The sequence below is a fragment of the Ovis aries genome, chromosome 11 (genome assembly GCF_016772045.2).
Source record: "Ovis aries strain OAR_USU_Benz2616 breed Rambouillet chromosome 11, ARS-UI_Ramb_v3.0, whole genome shotgun sequence".
In the NCBI taxonomy this organism is placed as follows: Eukaryota; Metazoa; Chordata; class Mammalia; order Artiodactyla; family Bovidae; genus Ovis; species Ovis aries.
Window position 1 is genome coordinate 37,829,182 of NC_056064.1, and position 19,065 is coordinate 37,848,246.

The 19,065-nt window shown below is 36.3% G+C and overlaps 1 protein-coding gene across 1 annotated transcript in view; it reads left to right on the forward strand.

Annotated features, from left to right (window-relative positions):
- SKAP1 (src kinase associated phosphoprotein 1) overlaps window positions 1–19,065 on the forward strand; it is a 306,266-nt gene that overhangs the window by 38,508 nt on the left and 248,693 nt on the right. Inside the window, exon 2 of the mRNA XM_027974662.2 lies at window positions 14,882–14,987. Coding sequence (XP_027830463.1) covers window positions 14,882–14,987 — 106 coding nt within the window. The remainder of the gene's footprint in view (window positions 1–14,881; window positions 14,988–19,065) is intronic.

Consider the following 19,065-nt stretch of genomic DNA (forward strand, 5'->3'; position numbering starts at 1 on the left):
CAGTAGGTCCCCACTGGCTAACCATTTTAAACAGAGCAGTATGTACATGTCAATCTCAGACTCCTTAACTATCGCTTCATCCCACCCTTCCCTCTGTATTAACTTTAAACTGATTCCCTTTTGTGCTCTTTTAGAACTGTGGTTATGCTATGTTATACCAAATAATACGAGAAGCTGCTTTTTCTAGGCTCTGAAATAATTTATATAGAACCAGAATTATTCATTACTTAAAGATTTGAAAAACATCTTAAAAATTATATTAATATGAATTTAGAGAAACATTTTAGCAACCTTTTCTTCTTTCCCCCCCCTTTTTTTTTAAGTTAACTGGTTATAATCTTTTTATTTTTTTATTTTATTATTTTTTTAGTTTTTTATTTTTTTAATTTTAAAATCTTTAATTCTTACATGTGTTCCCAAACATGAACCCCCCTCCCACCTCCCTCCCCATAACATCTCTGTGGGTCATCCCCATGCACCAGCCCCAAGCATGCTGTATCCTGCGTCAGACATAGACTGGCGATTCAATTCTTACATGATAGTATACATGTTAGAATGCCATTCTCCCAAATCATCCCACCCTCTCCCTCTCCCTCTGAGTCCAAAAGTCCGTTATACACATCTGTGTCTTTTTTCCTGTCTTGCATACAGGGTCGTCATTGCCATCTTTCTAAATTCCATATATATGTGTTAGTATACTGTATTGGTGTTTTTCTTTCTGGCTTACTTCACTCTGTATAATCGGCTCCAGTTTCATGCATCTCATCAGAACTGATTCAAATGAATTCTTTTTAACGGCTGAGTAATACTCCATTGTGTATATGTACCACAGCTTTCTTATCCATTCATCTGCTGATGGACATCTAGGTTGTTTCCATGTCCTGGCTATTATAAATAGCGCTGCGATGAACATTGGGGTACATGTGTCTCTTTCAATTCTGGTTTCCTCAGTGTGTATGCCCAGCAGTGGGATTGCTGGGTCATAAGGTAGTTCTATTTGCAATTTTTTAAGGAATCTCCACACTGTTCTCCATAGTGGCTGTACTAGTTTGCATTCCCACCAACAGTGTAGGAGGGTTCCCTTTTCTCCACACCCTCTCCAGCATTTATTGCTTGCAGATTTTTGGATCGCAGCCATTCTGACTGGTGTGAAGTGGTACCTCATTGTGGTTTTGATTTGCATTTCTCTAATAATGAGTGATGTTGAGCATCTTTTCATGTGTTTGTTAGCCATCCGTATGTCTTCTTTGGAGAAATGTCTATTTAGTTCTTTGGCCCATTTTTTGATTGGGTCATTTATTTTTCTGGAATTGAGCTGCATAAGTTGCTTGTATATTTTTGAGATTAGTTGTTTGTCAGTTGCTTCATTTGCTATTATTTTCTCCCATTCAGAAGGCTGTCTTTTCACCTTGCTTATATTTTCCTTTGTTGTGCAGAAGCTTTTAATTTTAATTAGATCCCATTTGTTTATTTTTGCTTTTATTTCCAGAATTCTGGGAGGTGGATCATAGAGGATCCTGCTGTGATTTATGTCTGAGAGTGTTTTGCCTATGTTCTCCTCTAGGAGTTTTATAGTTTCTGATCTTACATTTAGATCTTTAATCCATTTTGAGTTTATTTTTGTGTGTGGTGTTAGAAAGTGATCTAGTTTCATTCTTTTACAAGTGGTTGACCAGTTTTCCCAGCACCACTTGTTAAAGAGATTGTCTTTACTCCATTGTATATTCTTGCCTCCTTTGTCAAAGATAAGGTGTCCATATGTGTGTGGATTTATCTCTGGGCTTTCTATTTTGTTCCATTGATCTATATGTCTGTCTTTGTGCCAGTACCATACTGTTTTGATGACTCTGGCTTTGTAGTAGAGCCTGAGGTCAGGCAAGTTGATTCCTCCAGTTCCATTCTTATTTCTCAAGATTGCTTTGGCAATTCGAGGTTTTTGTATTTCCATACAAATCTTGAAATTATTTGTTCTAGTTCTGTGAAAAATATGGCTGGTAGCTTGATAGGGATTGCATTGAATTTGTAAATTGCTTTGGGTAGTATACTCATTTTCACTATATTGATTCTTCCGATCCATGAACATGGTATATTTCTCCATCTATTAGTGTCCTCTTTGATTTCTTTCATCAGTGTTTTATAGTTTTCTATATATAGGTCTTTAGTTTCTTTAGGTAGATATATTCCTAAGTATTTTATTCTTTTCGTTGCAATGGTGAATGGAATTGTTTCCTTAAATTCTTTTTCTACTTTCTCATTATTAGTGTATAGGAATGCAAGGGATTTCTGTGTGTTGATTTTATATCCTGCAACTTTACTATATTCATTGATGAGCTCTAGTAATTTTCTGGTGGAGTCTTTAGGGTTTTCCATGTAGAGGATCATGTCATCTGCAAACAGTGAGAGTTTTACTTCTTCTTTTCCAATTTGGATTCCTTTTATTTCTTTTTCTGCTCTGATTGCTGTGGCCAAAGCTTCCAGAACTATGTTGAATAGTAGCGGTGAAAGTGGACACCCTTGTCTTGTTCCTGACTTTAGGGGAAATGCTTTCAATTTTTCACCATTGAGGATAATGTTTGCTGTGGGTTTGTCATATATAGCTTTTATTATGTTGAGGTATGTTCCTTCTATTCCTGCTTTCTGGAGAGTTTTTATCATAAATGGATGTTGAATTTTGTCAAAGGCCTTCTCTGCATCTATTGAGATAATCATATGGTTTTTATTTTTCAATTTGTTAATGTGGTGAATTACATTGATTGATTTGCGGATATTGAAGAATCCTTGCATCCCTGGGATAAAGCCCACTTGGTCATGGTGTATGATCTTTTTAATGTGTTGTTGGATTCTGATTGCTAGAATTTTGTTGAGGACTTTTGCATCTATGTTCATCAGTGATATTGGCCTGTAGTTTTCTTTTTTTGTGACATCTTTGCAGGTTTTGGTATTAGGGTGATGGTGGCCTCATAGAATGAGTTTGGAAGTTTACCTTCCTCTGCAATTTTCTGGAAGAGTTTGAGTAGGATAGGTGTTAGCTCTTCTCGAAATTTTTGGTAGAATTCAGCTGTGAAGCCGTCTGGACCTGGGCTTTTGTTTGCTGGAAGATTTCTGATTACAGTTTCAATTTCCGTGCTTGTGATGGGTCTGTTAAGATTTTCTATTTCTTCCTGGTTCAGTTTTGGAAAATTGTACTTTTCTAAGAATTTGTCCATTTCTTCCACGTTGTCCATTTTATTGGCATACAACTGCTGATAGTAGTCTCTTATGATCCTTTGTATTTCTGTGTTGTCTGTTGTGATCTCTCCATTTTCATTTCTAATTTTATTGATTTGATTTTTCTCTCTTTGCTTCTTGATGAGTCTGGCTAATGGTTTGTCAATTTTATTTATCCTTTCAAAGAACCAGCTTTTGGCTTTGTTGATTTTTGCTATGGTCTCTTTTGTTTCTTTTGCATTTATTTCTGCCCTAATTTTTAAGATTTCTTTCCTTCTACTAACTCTGGGGTTCTCCAGTTCTTCCTTTTCTAGTTGCTTTAGTTGTAGAGTTAGGTTATTTATTTAACTTTTTTCTTGTTTCTTGAGGTATGCCTGTATTGCTAAGAACTTTCCTCTTAGCATTGCTTTTATAGTGTCCCACAGGTTTTGGGTTGTTGTGTTTTCATTTTCATTAGTTTCTATGCATATTTTGATTTCTTTTTGATTTCTTCTGTGATTTGTTGGTTATTCAGAAGTGTGTTGTTCAACCTCCATATGTTGGAATTTTTAATAGTTTTTCTCCTGTAATTGAGATCTAATCTTAATGCATTATGGTCAGAAAAGATGCTTGGAATGATTTCGATTTTTTTGAATTTATCAAGTTTAGATTTATGGCCCAGGATGTGATCTATCCTGGAGAAGGTTCCATGAGCGCTTGAAAAAAAGGTGAAATTCATTGTTTTGGGGTGAAATGTCCTATAGATATCAATTAGGTCTAACTGATCTAATGTATCATTTAAAGTTTGCGTTTCTTTGTTAATTTTCTATTTAGTTGATCTGTCCATAGGTGTGAGTGGGGTATTAAAGTCTCCCACTATTATTGTGTTATTGTTTATTTCCCCTTTCATGCTTGTTAGCATTTGTCTTACATATTGCGGTGCTCCTATATTGGGTGCATATATATTTATAATTGTTATATCTTCTTCTTGGTTTGCTCCTTTGATCATTATGTAGTGGCCTTCTTTGTCTCTTTTCACAGCCTTTGTTTTAAAGTCTATTTTATCGGATATGAGTATTGCCACTCCTGCTTTCTTTTGGTCTCTATTTGCGTGGTATATCTTTTTCCAGCCCTTCACTTTCAGTCTGTATGTGTCCCTTGTTTTGAGGTGGGTCTCTTGTAAGCAGCATATAGAGGGGTCTTGTTTTTGTATCCATTCGGCCAGTCTTTGCCTTTTGGTTGGGGCGTTCAACCCATTTATGTTTAAGGTAATTATTGATAAGTATGATCCCGTTACCATTTACTTTATTGTTTTGGGTTTGGGTTTATACACCCTTTTCGTGTTTCCTGTCTAGAGGAGATCCTTTAGAATTTGTTGGAGAGCTGGTTTGGTGGTGCTGAATTCTCTCAGCTTTTGCTTGTCTGTAAAGCTTTTGATTTCTCCTTCGTATTTGAAGGAGATCCTTGCTGGGTACAGTAATCTGGGCTGTAGGTTATTGTCTTTCATCACTTTAAGTATGTCTTGCCATTCCCTCCTGGCCTGAAGAGTTTCTATTGAAAGATCAGCTGTTATCCTTATGGGAATCCCCTTGTGTGTTATTTGTTGTTTTTCCCTTGCTGCTTTTAATATTTGTTCTTTGTGTTTGATCTTTGTTAATTTGATTAATATGTGTCTTGGGGTGTTTCGCCTTGGGTTTATCCTATTTGGAACTCTCTGTGTTTCTTGGACTTGGGTGATTATTTCCTTCCCCATTTTAGGGAAGTTTTCAACTATTATCTCCTCAAGGATTTTCTCATGATCTTTCTTTCTGTCTTCTTCTTCTGGGACTCCTATAATTTGAATGTTGGAGAGTTTCATATTGTCCTGGAAGTCTCTGAGATTGTCCTCATTTCTTTTAATTCGTTTTTCTTGTTTCCTCTCTGATTCATTTATTTCTACCATTCTATCTTCTATTTCACTAATCCTATCTTCTGCCTCCGTTATTCTTCCCCTGGTTTTTAGCCTGTTCAGGAGTCAGGTTTTCTATTTCTCAATTCAGTTTTAAAAATTTATATTTTTCTCAGAAACTTTCACTGAGAGTTTATTTGCATGACATTTTATTTTGTTTACATGGCACTTTATTTTTGAAAATAATCTTTTAAAGGGATAAAAATGAAATTTACATAGACATAAAAGCACAAAGAAGAAAATTAAAATAACTTGAAATCTCACCAATTTTGTCAAATATTTCTTTATCTTTAAAAATTGTGTTTTTTATTGCTTCTTTTTATTCTGTCTAATTTCTGTATATTTGTGCTTTCTTTCCTTTTTCCTTGATTACATTTGCTGACAGTACATCAATTTATTGGATTTCCCCCTAACCCGTGAAAAATTCCAGCTTTTATACTTATTTAGCATTTATATATGTTTTTCTCACTATTTTTAAGTTCAGTGAAAGTAATGGTTTTTAAGTGGTTTTTTAGCCACTAAGTTGTGCAATGGAACCCTTTTCAAAGTTAAGATCTTATATGAAATCCCAGTGTATAAATAGATAAAAGCCAAGCACTTGTGATTAAAGTAAAGGGGAATTGTAGGGGAGGGAAGGAAGGGAGTTTCCCAGAGTCTCACTCAATTGACACCTCTCCAACTCCTCTTTTTTTTAAAATTTAAATTTATTTATTTTAATTGGAGGCTAATTACTTTACAATATTGTATTGGTTTTGCCATACATCAACATGAATCCGCCACGGGTGTGCATGTGTTCCCCATCCTGAACCCCTCCCTCCCTCCTCCCTCCCTGTACCATCCCTCTGGGTCATCCCAGTGCACCAGTCCCAAGCATCCTGTATCCTGCATCGAACCTGGACTGGTGATTCATTTCTTATATGATGTTATACATGTTTCAATGCCATTCTCCCAAATCATCCCACCCTCTCCCTCTCCAACAGAGTCCAAAAGACTGTTCTATACATCTGTGTCTCTTGCTGTCTCGCATACAGGGTTATCGTTACCATCTTTCTAAATTCTACTTATATGCGTTAGTATACTGTATTGGTGTTTTTCTTTCTGGCTACTTCACTCTGTATAATAGGCTCCAGTTTCATCCACCTCATTAGAACTCATTCAAATGTATTCTTTTTAATAGCTGAGTAATACTCCATTGGTGTATGTACCACAGCTTCCTTATCCATTCATCTGCTGATGGATACCTTGATTGCTTCCATGTCCTGGCTATTATAAACAGTCCTGTGATGAACATTGGGGTACACGTGTCTCTTTCAATTCTGGTTTCCTCAGTGTGTATGCCCAGTAGTAGGATTGCTGGGTCATAAGGCAGTTCTATTTGCAATTTTTTAAAGAATCTCCACACTGTTCTCCATAGTGGCTGTACTAGTTTGCATTCCCACCAACAGTGTAAGAGGGTTCCCTTTTCTCCACACCCTCTCCAGCATTTATTGCTTGTAGGCTTTTGGATAGCAGCCATTCTGACTGGAGTGAGATGGTACCTCATTGTGATTTTGATTTGCATTTCTCTGATAATGAGTGATGTTGAGTATCTTTTCATGTGTTTGTTAGCCATCCGTATGTCTTCTTTGGAGAAATGTCTGTTTAGTTCTTTGGCCCATTTTTTGATTGGGTCATTTATTTTTCTGGAACTGTGCTGCAGGTGTTGCTTGTAAATTTTTGAGATTAGTTGTTTGTCAGTTGCTTCATTTGCTATTATTTTCTCCCATTCAGAAGGCTGTCTTTTCACCTTGCTTATAGTTTCCTTTGCTGTGCAGAAGCATTTAGGTGCGTGGATTTATCTCTGGGCTTTCTATTTTGTTCCATTGATCTATATTTCTGTCTTTGTGCCAGTACCATACTATCTTGATGACTGTGGCTTTGTAGTAGAGCCTGAGGTCAGGCAGGTTAATTCCTCCAGTTCCATTCTTCTTTCTCAAGATTGCTTTGGCTATTCAAGGCTTTTTGTATTTCCATACAAATTGTGAAATTATTTGTTCTAGCTCTGTGAAAAATACCATTGGTAGCTTGATAGGGATTGCACTGAATCTATAGATTGCTTTGGGTGGTATATTCATTTTCACTATAGTGATTCTTCTGATCCATGAACATGGTATATTTCTCCATCTATTAGTGTCCTCTTTGTTATCAGATGCTCATGACTCCAGAGAGCACTGTTAGACAACCACTGTTCTAACTTTTTCATTCAGTTTTTATCTTTATTGTTTTCTTTCTCCTGCTTTCCATAGGCTGGTGTATTGCTCTTTTCTGATTTTTTGAATTTGTTGCTTCATGTATTTCTTTTTATCCTTTCTTATTTAATATTGGAAATATTGAGGTCTATAAAGGTCTATAAATAAGAGATCACTCTGTACAATGCTGGTTATATTTCATAATATTTTACACAGGCTATTTTCTCAATAGATGGTAATTATAGTTTTGAGTTTCCTCTATGACCCACAATGTATGTGTGCATGTGTTTTCAAATGTCTTAAGTATGGAGAGATTTTTTTACTCTTTTAAATGTTAAGTTCTTCTTTTATTTTGTTTTCATCATAAAATAGATCTTTCTAATTTTCAGTTTTTAAGAAATTATTGATTTTTTGGTAATCGGTGCTTAATTAATTTTCATAAATATGAGCATTTGAATGTCACTAGTCTCAACTGATATGTGTTGTTAAGTGTAAAATGAACATAGGTTTTGAAGATATAATACAAAAACAGGTAAAATAGCTCAATAATTATTTTTTGTTCATTATATATTGAAATCATACTATTTTGGTTTTAAAAAATAAATTTGTTTATTTACTTTTGCCTGTGCTGGATCTTCATTGCTGCATAGGCTTTTCTCTAGCTGTGGCAGGCAGAGGCTACTCCCTAGTGTGGTATATGCAGGCTTCTCATTGTTTCTGCTGTTGCTTCTTTTGTTGAGGAGCATGAGCTCTAGGGTGCTTAGGCTTTAGTAGTTGTGACAGGAGGGCTTAGTAGTTGCAGTTCCCAGACTAAAGCACAGACTCAGTAGTTGTGGCACACGGGCTTAGTTGCTCCATAGCATGTGGAATCTTCCCAGATCAGGGATACAACTCATGTCTCCTGCATTGGTAGGTAGATTCTTTACCAGGGAAGCCCCAAATCATAATATTTTGTATCTATTGAGTTAAATAAAATAAATATTGCTGAAATTAATTTTCTCTCTTTTGGGGCTATCTTTTGAAATGAGGCTACTAGAAAATTTTAAATTAAGTGTGTAATTTTATTTCTATTGGACATAACTGCCCTCTATAATTATATATTTTTATCTCGAATTTTTCACTGTATATATTTTTGTGCTATTCTATTTAGCACATAACAGGTCATTTCTATTATGGATTGTACTTTATATAAAATAAAATTACTCTGTTGGCTTGTTTGTGTTCTACTTTGATATGAATTATTGCTATTCTTGCTTTTTAAGAAAATTTGTTTAGGACATTTTGCATACCTGTCTTTTAATTTCAGTCTCACCTTATTTCAGGTGAATATCTTTTAAACAGTAAACAAATTAACTGTATCTTTTTACATAGAAATTCTTTAGTTTTCTTTTTCCCTTGTTTCTGTTAACTTTTTACTTTTGTAGTTGAAGTATAGTTGATTTACAATATTATATTAGTTTCAGGTGTACAACACAGTGATTAAAAAATTTTATAGATTATTCTCAATTTATACTTATTATAAAACATAGGCTATATTCCCCATGCTATGCAATATATCCTTATAGCTTGTTTTTAATAGAGGACTCTAACTTTTCACGATTATTGTCATCAGTTATATATCATTTTATGAGTTTATTATTTGCTACATTATATTCTTCTGTTTTATTACATTGAATATTAAAAAAAATTTTTTCCTCTTTAAATTTTTTGTTCACATTGTGCTGTGCTTAGTTGCTCAGTAGTGCCCGACTCTTTGTGACTCCATGACTGTAGCCTGCCAAAGCACCTCTGTCCATGGGGATTCTCCAGGCAAGAATACTGGAGTGGATTGCCATGCCCTCCTCCGGGGGATCTTTCCAACACAGGGACTGAACCCAGGTCTCTCACATTGTAGGTGGTTTCTTTACCATCTGGGCCACCACAGAAACACATTATTACACTTATTACATTCAGTTCAGTTCAGTTCAGTTCAGTAGCTTAGTCGTGTCCGACTCTTTGCGACCCCATGAATCGCAGCACGCCAGGCCTCCCTGTCCATCACCAACTCCCAGAGTTCACTCAGCCTCACGTCCATCGAGTCAGTGATGCCATCCAGCCATCTCATCCTCTGTCGTCCCCTTCTCCTCCTGCCCCCAATCCCTCCCAGGATCATAGTCTTTTCCAATGAGTCAACTCTTCACATGAGGTGGCCAAAGTACTGGAGTTTCAGCTTCAGCATCATTCCCTCCAAAGGAATCCCAGGGCTGATCTCCTTCAGAATGGACTGGTTGGATCTCCTTGCAGTCCAAGGGACTCTCAAGAGTCTTCTCCAACAGCACAGTTCAAAAGCATCAATGCTTCGGCACTCAGCTTTCTTCACAGTCCAACTCTCACATCCATACATGACCACAGGAAAAACCATAGCCTTGACTAGATGGACCTTTGTTGGCAAAGTAATCTCTGCTTTTCAACATGCTATCTAGGTTGGTCATAACTTTTCTTCCAAGGAGTAAGCATCTTTTAATTTCATGGCTGCAATCACCATCTGCAGTGATTTTGGAGCCTCCAAACATAAGGTCTGACACTGTTTCCACTGTTTCCCATCTATTTCCCATAAAGTGATGGGACCAGATGCCATGATCTTTGTTTTCTGAATGTTGAGCTTTAAGCCAACTTTTTCACTCTCCTCTTTGACTTTCATCAAGAGGCTTTTTAGTTCCTCTTCACTTTCTGCCATAAAGGTGGTGTCATCTGCATATCTGAGGTTATTGGTATTTTTCCCGGCAATCTTGATTCCAGCTTGTGTTTCTTCCAGTCCAGAGTTTCTCATGATGTACTCAGCATGTAAGTTTAATAAGCAGAGTGACAATATACAGCCTTGTCATACTCCTTTTCTTATTTGAAACCAGTCTGTTGTTCCATGTCCAGTTCTAACTCCTGCTTCCTGACCTACATACAGATTTCTCAAGAGGCAGGTCAGGTGATCTGGTATTCCCATCTCTTTCAGAATTTTCCACAGTTTATTGTGATCCACACAGTCAAAGGCTTTGGCATAGTCAATAAAGCAGAAATAGATGTTTTTCTAGAACTCTCTTGCTTTTTCGATGATCCAACGGATGTTGGCAATTTGATCTCTGGTTCCTCTGCCTTTTCTAAAACCAGCTTGAACATCAGAAAGTTCACGGTTCACATATTGCTGAAGCCTGGCTTGGAGAATTTTGAGCATTACTTTACTAGCATGTGAGATGAGTGCAATTGTGCGGTAGTTTGAGTATTCTTTGGCATCGCCTTTCTTTGGGATTGGAATGAAAACTGACCTTTTCCAGTCCTGTGGCCACTGCTGAGTTTTCCAAACTTGCTGGCATATTGAGTGCAGCACTTTCACAGCATCATCTTTCAGGATTTGAAACAGCTCAACTGGAATTCCGTCGCCTCCACTAGCTTTGTTTGTAGTGATGCTTTCTAAGGCCCACTTGACTTCACATTCTAGGATGTCTGGCTCTAGATGAGTGATCACACCATTGTGATTATCTGGGTCATGAAGATCTTTTTTGTACAGTTCTTCTGTGTATTCTTGCCACCTTTTCTTAATATCTTCTGCTTCTGTTAGGTCCATATCATTTCTGTCCTTTATTGAGCCCATTTTTGCATGAAATGTTCTCTTGGTATCTCTAATTTTCTTGAAGAGATCTCTAGTCTTTCCCATTCTGTTGTTTTCCTCTGTTTCTTTGCACTGATCGCTGAAGAAGGCTTTCATATCTCTTCTTGCTATTCTTTGGAACTCTGCATCTAGATGCTTATATCTTTCCTTTTCTCCTTTGCTTTTCGCCTCTCTTCTTTTCACAGCTATTTGTAAGGCTTCCTCAGACAGCCATTTTGCTTTTTCACATTTCTGTTCCATGGGGATGGTCTTGGTCCCTGTCTCCTGTACAATGTCACAAACCTCATTCCATAGTTCATCAGGCACTCTATCTTTTTTAACAGCTTCATTGAGATGTAGTTCTTATACCATAAAACCTATCCATTTAAAGGGTACAGTCCAATGGCTTCTAGTATGATATTCACAGAGTTGTTTAGAACATTTTTCCTCATCTTCCAAAGAAAACTTGAACCCTTTTAGCCTTCATTCTTCAATCTGCATCCCTCTCTCCCACAGCCCTAGGCATCTGCTTATCTACTTTCTATTCCTATAGATTTTTGCCCATTCTGTATGTTTCATATAAATGGAATTATACTATATGTGACCCTTGCTTCTGGTTTCCTTTGATGGATGAAATTATGATTTCAGAGATTTATTTGTGTTGTGGCATGTATCAGCGTTTCCTTTTTTATTGCTGCCACATTTTATCTGTTCATCAGTTGATGGGTGTTAGTACTTATCCACTTATTGGCTGTTAAGAATAATGCTGCTATGAACATTTGTGTACAAGTTTTTATTTGAGCACTTGTTTTCATTTCTCTTGTGTATATACCTAGTAGTGGAATTGGTGGGTAACTCTCTTTTTAGCTTTTTGAGGAACTGCCAGACTTTTACAAAGTAACAACACCATTTTACATTCCCACTAGCAATGTATAAGGATCCTAATTTCTCTCCATCTTCAACAGCACTCATTTTTGTCCATCTTCTTGACAGTAGCCATGTGAAATTGGTACCTCAGTGTGGTATTGATTATTGTTTTCCTGATAACAACTGATGTTAAGCATCTTTTCATGTGTTTATTAGTCATTTGTATATCTTCTTTGGATAAATGTCTATTTAGGTTCTTTGTTTTAAAATCAGGTTATTTGTGTTTTTATTATTGAATTGTAAGAGCTTTTTATATATTCTGTATATAAGTCTCCTATTAGATACATGATTTGCAAAAATTTTCTCACTTTCTTGATAGCATCCTTTGAACCACAATAGTTTTAATTTTGATGTCCAATTTGTTTCTTTGGTTGCTTGTTCTTTTGGCATCATATCTAAGAAACTATTATCTAATCCAAGGTTACAAGGATTTGTGCCTATTTTTTTCTAATAGTTTTATAGTTTTAGCTTTTGTGTTTGGGTCTATGATCCATTTTGAGTTAATTTTTGTATATTGTATGAGGTAGGGGTTCAATTTCATTTCTTTACATGTGGATATTTAATTGTTCCAGCACCATTTATTAAAAAACAATTTTTCCATTGCATTATCTTGTCATCCTTGTCAAAAATTTATTGAATATAAATGTGAGGGTTTACTTCTAAATTCCCAATTCGGTTCCTTTGATCTGTGTGTCTGATTTTATACCAATACCATATTGTCTTGATTACTGTAGCTTTGTAGTAAGTTTTGAAATCAGAAAATGGGAAAGTTATCCTCCTTTTTCAAAATTGTTTTGACTATTCTGGGTACCTCAAATTTCCAAATGAGTTATAGGATTAGTTTGTCAGTTTCTGCAAAAAATCCAACTGAGATTTTAATAGAGATTGCATTGACTATTTAGATCAATATGGAAATATTCCCATATTAATAGCCATAAGTCTCATATGTAAACATGGGATGTCTTCCCATTTATTTTCTTCCTTTAATTTAAGGTCTTTCATTTCTTTCAATAATATTTTGTAGTTTTCAGAGTTTAAGTGTTATCCTTCTCTTGTTAAATTTATTCCTCAATATTAATTCTGTTTTATATTATTTTAAATGGAATTTACCTAATTTAATTTTGGCTTGTTCATTGCTACTGTATAGAAATACAGCTGATTTTTAATATTAATCTTGTATCCTGCAAACTTATTGAACTCATTTTTTAGTTCTAACAGTTGTCAGTGGATTCCTTAGGGTTTTCTATGTACAAGATTATGTCATCTGCATGTAGAGATAGTTTTACTTCTTTCTTTTTAACCTAGACTCTTTTAATTTCATTTTTTTGCATATTTTCCCTGTCTAGCACCAGTGCAATGTTGAATATAAGTGGTAAGAGCAGACAGCTTGTCTTGTTTCTGATCGTTAGGAACAGGGGGAAAGTATTCAGCCTTTCATTTGTTGACCTAAAATAGTAAAACAAACAGTTATTTTACCTGCAAAATGGTTTATTTGGAAACAGCAATGACTTGCAATTAAGGACATGCAACCATGGTTATCCACAGGCAAGCCCAGAAAACAAAAGAGAGGAACTTTCTGTCATAGAGGAGAAGAAGGAACTGGCAGGAGCTGTTATAAACAGAGACCATTGGAGAAAACTGGAAGTTCCAAGTGTAATGGCTTCTTGTTGACTGAGTTATTGTTAACAGTCTTTCATTGACCAGACTCTTGCAGGACAAGGAGAAATTTTTTCCTTCCTCCTGTTGTAGTAAAGTAGCAACCTTCTCCCTGTTGGAGATATAGTGATATATCTCTTCCAGTTGGGTCTGCAATTGACATCGGTGGGTAGGGCCTTAGAGCTCCCTTTTCTGGCACCCTGACTTTATTTTAAAAGGGAGGGGTCTGTATGTTGATTTTCACCTATCATTAAGTATGATGTTAGTGGGTTTTTGTAGGTGATCATTATGAGGCTAAGAAAGTTTCCTTCTATTTCCAGTTTGTTGAGTGTTTTTGTTTGTTTGTTTTATCATAAAGTGCTGTTGAATTTTGTCGAATGCTTTTTCTGCATCTGTTGAGACAATCACATGGTCTTTGTCCTTTATCCTATTAATGTGGCATATTCAGTTCAGTTCAGTCACTCAATTGTGTCTGACTCTTTGTGACCCCATGCATCGCAGCACGCCAGGCCTCCCTGTCCATCACCAGCTCTCGGAGTTCACTCAAACTCATGTCCATCAAGTCAGTGATGCCATCCAGCCATCTCATCCTCTGTCGTCCCCTTTTCCTCCTGCCCCCAATCCCTCCCAGCATCACAGTCTTTTCCAATGAGTCAACTCTTCACATGAGGTGGCCAAAGTACTGGAGTTTCAGCTTTAGCATCATTCCTTCCAAAGAACACCCAGGGCTGATCTTCAGAATGGACTGGTTGGATCTCCTTGCAGTCCAAGGGACTCTTAAGAGTCTTCTCCAACACCGCAGTTCAAAAGCATTAATTTAATTTTAGATAGCATTTATTTTTACCTTTGAATTCAACTTTTCATCCTTTAGCCTTCAGAGGAACTTCGAGGAACCTATTAAATGACATATGCAATAGATATGACATATGTCTTGGAATTTAATGGCGGTCCTCAGTGAAATTTTTATTTTCAGAACTTTATACCCCATCAAAAGTCCTAGTTGTAGCTATGTAGGATTTTTTGTTTGGTGTTGTTGAGTGGTGAGAATGTAAAACAAAATTTTAATATGCTTATGTAACCCAACTGTATAAATTTGTAACATTATCTTGATAGTATATCTAGTGCAGTTTCATATTACAGGCACTAGAGTGAAATATACAGAAGTATGGTCTTCTATGGCATTACTTACAATCACCTTACTTTGCAACTTTAAAGTTTTTAAAGAGAAAATTATACCCATTTGTTAATCCTCCAGATTTTCTTCCTTCTCTCTTGGTACTTTTTCTTTTCTGTTGATCAGCTTTCCTTTTCCTTTAGATACTGAAGAGTTCCTGGGTGAAGGTTTGCGGAATGAGAACCTCAGTGCTGGTGCAAAGGACAACAGAGACCATATTCTACGGGGCTTGCAGCAAATCAAAGCTAGGTTTGTATAAACCGGTTCCATTATTCTTCTTCATAAAGTTTAAAGCAATTTATAATCAGCAAAATCTACTTTAATTGTATATAAATTATCAAAGTAAGACACACTTATTATAGTTCTTTATACTTGGTAGAGGCTTTTAAATGTTTACTGAGTTGCATTGAGGGTAGGCAGGCATATTTAGGGTAGTTAGTTTACCACAATGGAAATATTTTGATAATTATGTATGTTAAAAAAGTTATTCTGCTTTTAGCTTTGGATTGTTATGTTAGTCTTTATTGGACACTTTTGCAAAATGGGTGAAAAGCTAAATATTTATGCTTGTCCAAATTACTGAAAGAGAGGATGTTAAGCAGTATGAGATAATTTCCATTATGACTTTTGGTCCTGATTTTATATCCTCATCTCCTTCCCGAATAGAAAACTTAAACTAGACTTATCCAGTTGATTCTCTCTTCCTATTAAAATGTCTTAATCTCAGGCTGATTGGAATATCATGGTCATTAAGTTTCCTTTTTTAATTAAAGGCCCTCACCCAGTTTGTGCCTTTCAGAATGTGAGCACCTGACAGATGCATACACTTGCTTGATGGAGGGAGAAATTAAAAATTTCCATTACAGTGTATTCCCCAACCACTGCTTGTTTGAAGTGTGGTAACTGAATGAGAGTTGGGGATAAGTGAGTACAATCTTAAGTCTTTTTTGACTTGGAGGCAATACGATTTGAAACGTTTGAACTGTGTACTCTTAGTAAAGGAAGAGCATCAGCAGTGTTATACCTGGGATTTCATTTGTGTAGCAGACAGATCTTATCATCTACTTTAGAAACGTCATTGAAACTCTTTAGAAGCAAGGAGTTTTATCCTTTCGAAGGGCATGGCCAGAATATATTCCCTCCAGGAATGTGAGAGAACTTCACAAGATGCCCTGCTGGATCTTAATCGATCTTTCCTGCTGGCTAATTAAGCATCACTTTTACTCAGCAACTGGGGACTGTGTAATTATCAGCCTGGGTTGCCCTGAATAATTGAAGCAAACAGAATGCAAAAGATGAGAGCTTTTTGCAAAAGTGAGAATATCTGTAATTTTTGGTAGGTTGGAAGAGTGTTTAAAACAAACTTCCCTATACTTTATTAGTGGATAAGTTTAGGCTTAGTTGTGTATCTGAAGGCTCAGTTAGTAACTTAAAGAATTTTTTATTTTTTAATACAAAGTTGATCTTTGTATTATGAGATTATTATAAGGATGGCATGAGGAACAAAGATGGAATTATTTTAAACTGTATTATAGGGAGTGAAAGTGAAGTTGCTCAATCATGTCTGACTCTTTGCGACCCCATGGACGGTAGCCTACCAGGCTCCATCCATGGGATTCTCCAGGCAAGAATACTGGAGTGGGTTGCCATTTCCTTCTCCAGGGGATCTTCCCAACCCAGGGGTTGAACCTGGGTCTCCTGCATTGCAGACAGACCATCTGAGCCAGCAAGCATAGGGAGAGGGATGCCCAAAATATAATTGTGTATGTGGTGGTGTTAATGGTATAAATCTGTGGTAAGGAATGTAAAAATAATTTTATTTCATGTATGGAGACAAATATACAATAAGTAGAAATTCTCCTTTCCCCTTATTTGCAGTGTAGCTCTGGAAAGGACTGAATTTCAATCTGAAATTGATAATAAAAGGTGATTTTGTGGTGACTCACTGTTATCTCACTGTTATCATTTACTTATTACTTCTTAGTTCTCTTTTTTAAGTGAATACACACACTCATACACACACACCCATGCACACAGACATAGAAGCTGTATTTATTATGAGGTAGAGAGGGTTCCTTGTTCTCAAAGGACTTGCTGTGTGGTTTGTGGGATAGATATTCAGGAAATAATCAGCAGAGGTTTTAGGAAACATCTGCATTGTTGATGGGAGCTTTCTGTTCATTGATTTGTTGTAAGAAAGATGACACTTTATTTAGAATTTCATAATTATCAGATCAGGAGGAAATGAGGAGCCAGAAATTAGATACTATACAAGAAAATGGAAAAATGAGGATTTCCTTTGGCAAGCTGTTTGAAATTGTCTTAAATTTACCCATTCAATCATCATCCCATAATGTAACCCTTGTCTCACTGAATCTTCTTTTTCAGCCCCATTGTGTGTATGGCCCCATTTATGGCTGGTTGATGTTATGTACTTATATGTATTGGTAGCAGTTGCTTTGAGAGCACTGAAAGCTTGTACAATGCCAATCACATTTACTTTTTTTTTGCATGGAAGTTGTATCTCTCCCAGGGGCTGAGTATGAAAGGAAATTTGGGAATCATCAAACTTGAGAGCTACATGTGTATGGAAAATGGCCAAGTAACATCAAAAGAATTAATGAAAGCCACTTTAAAAGTTTTATCTTGAGTCATATTAAAGCAATACAACTTTAGGGGGTTGGTAAATTTGTGGGGGAGGTAGGAATCTGTCTAAAACTACTAACTTGGCACATTAGGGCCAAAGGTGGGTAAGAAATCTCTAGCAGGATAATCTGGGAAAGACACTAGATAAATATAAATGCCATATATACATATACTCCCCCCCACCAAAACTTTCCATTCTATCTTTGTTGTGTCCTTGCTTTAATTCCTTTAATTATCTCCTCAACACTGTGCTGCTTGAGAATAGAGTGGAGTGATGGGAAAATACTGATTCCTGGTAAACTCTAGGGGCTTGGCCATAATTTTTATGGTGGCTCAGAATTCAGTGCTGTTTGCCATGACTGTGGACTCACTGTAAATTAAAGCATCTGACTTCATCACAGCTGCTATGTGCTGTTTGCCACCTTTCGATTGCCCAGAGTGACTGACCCCAGAAAATGATAGTTGTGTTGAGTCATGGATGTCCTCCAAGTGCTCATCTGTTTTTCAGTACAAGTAGCTTTTCTGTCTTCCCAGACTGAAAATCATATCTGTATTTCTGTCTTTATAGGGTCTTTTTGGCTTAAGAGTGTTACCAATGAAGGGTAATGTTTTCCATATAAGACAAAATAAAAAACGGATGGCACTTTGCATAATTCCAAGGAAATGAAGTCCTGTTGTGGTATTTGATGTCCTGAGCTGTGATGTTCATGGCTCTTCTTCAAACTGCCTCCTCATTTAAACCTTTTCCCTAAAACTAACAGCTTTCACATTCTGAGTCCAAGTTTTCAGCAAGCTCTTTAGAGAATGATTAGGATGAAAGCCAGGCAGAGGCTCCTCCTGTTTTATTGCGGTGGTCACTGCAGGACCAGCGCCAGCTGTGAGACACCTGGAATGAAACATGCTTGATCTATACTCAGACGTTTGATGGCATTCTTACGCATTTGCAGAAACAGTTGAGCATTTCTTAAGTTTGATTCAGGGGAGGCCATCTGACAGCAAGAATGCATTGAGAATGGGGAAAAGGGTGAAGAAAATAGAAAATTTTTATTACTGAGGTAGGGATAAATTCTCCATGGCTCACTTTGGAACAGCTAGTCATTTATGCTTACTGTTGGAAGTGAAGTCTAGAGCCAATGGAAACAAACTTGGAGTATTGTTTTCTTTTGTGAAACTTAAAGGAGTTCCAAAAAGAGACAGGTAGATTAATAGCACATTGAAATGGAAAGAAATAAAGAAATAACTTTATATAACAGGATTATGGCACAAATCCCACAAAACCAGTGCTTTTAAAGTACAGACTGAAAGAATATCTTGAACATGTCTCATTGTGGGTGGTTAGCATATAGCTCTGCATGAAACATGATATGTTAGTACAAATATCATAAAAATAATTCCAGTTCTCTTTGGGAACTTTGTTTTTCTTGTCATCTTACCATGGATTTAGCTTTAAAACAGAATTTAGTTTAAGAATATATTGTTCTTGTGTCTTTGTATTATAGGAGGAAAGACAAGAAGTTAGTCCAATGTAACTCTTGAGAGCAAGATTTTCAAAGTGATATGCTGTCAATATTATCACCATTAATTACATGGAGAATGTTACTTTTCCTAAATGCTCGTTATTGAGCTTAAAATTCCCAAACAAAAAACATTCAAATGAAGTGTGCTTATCAAGAGAAGAAAT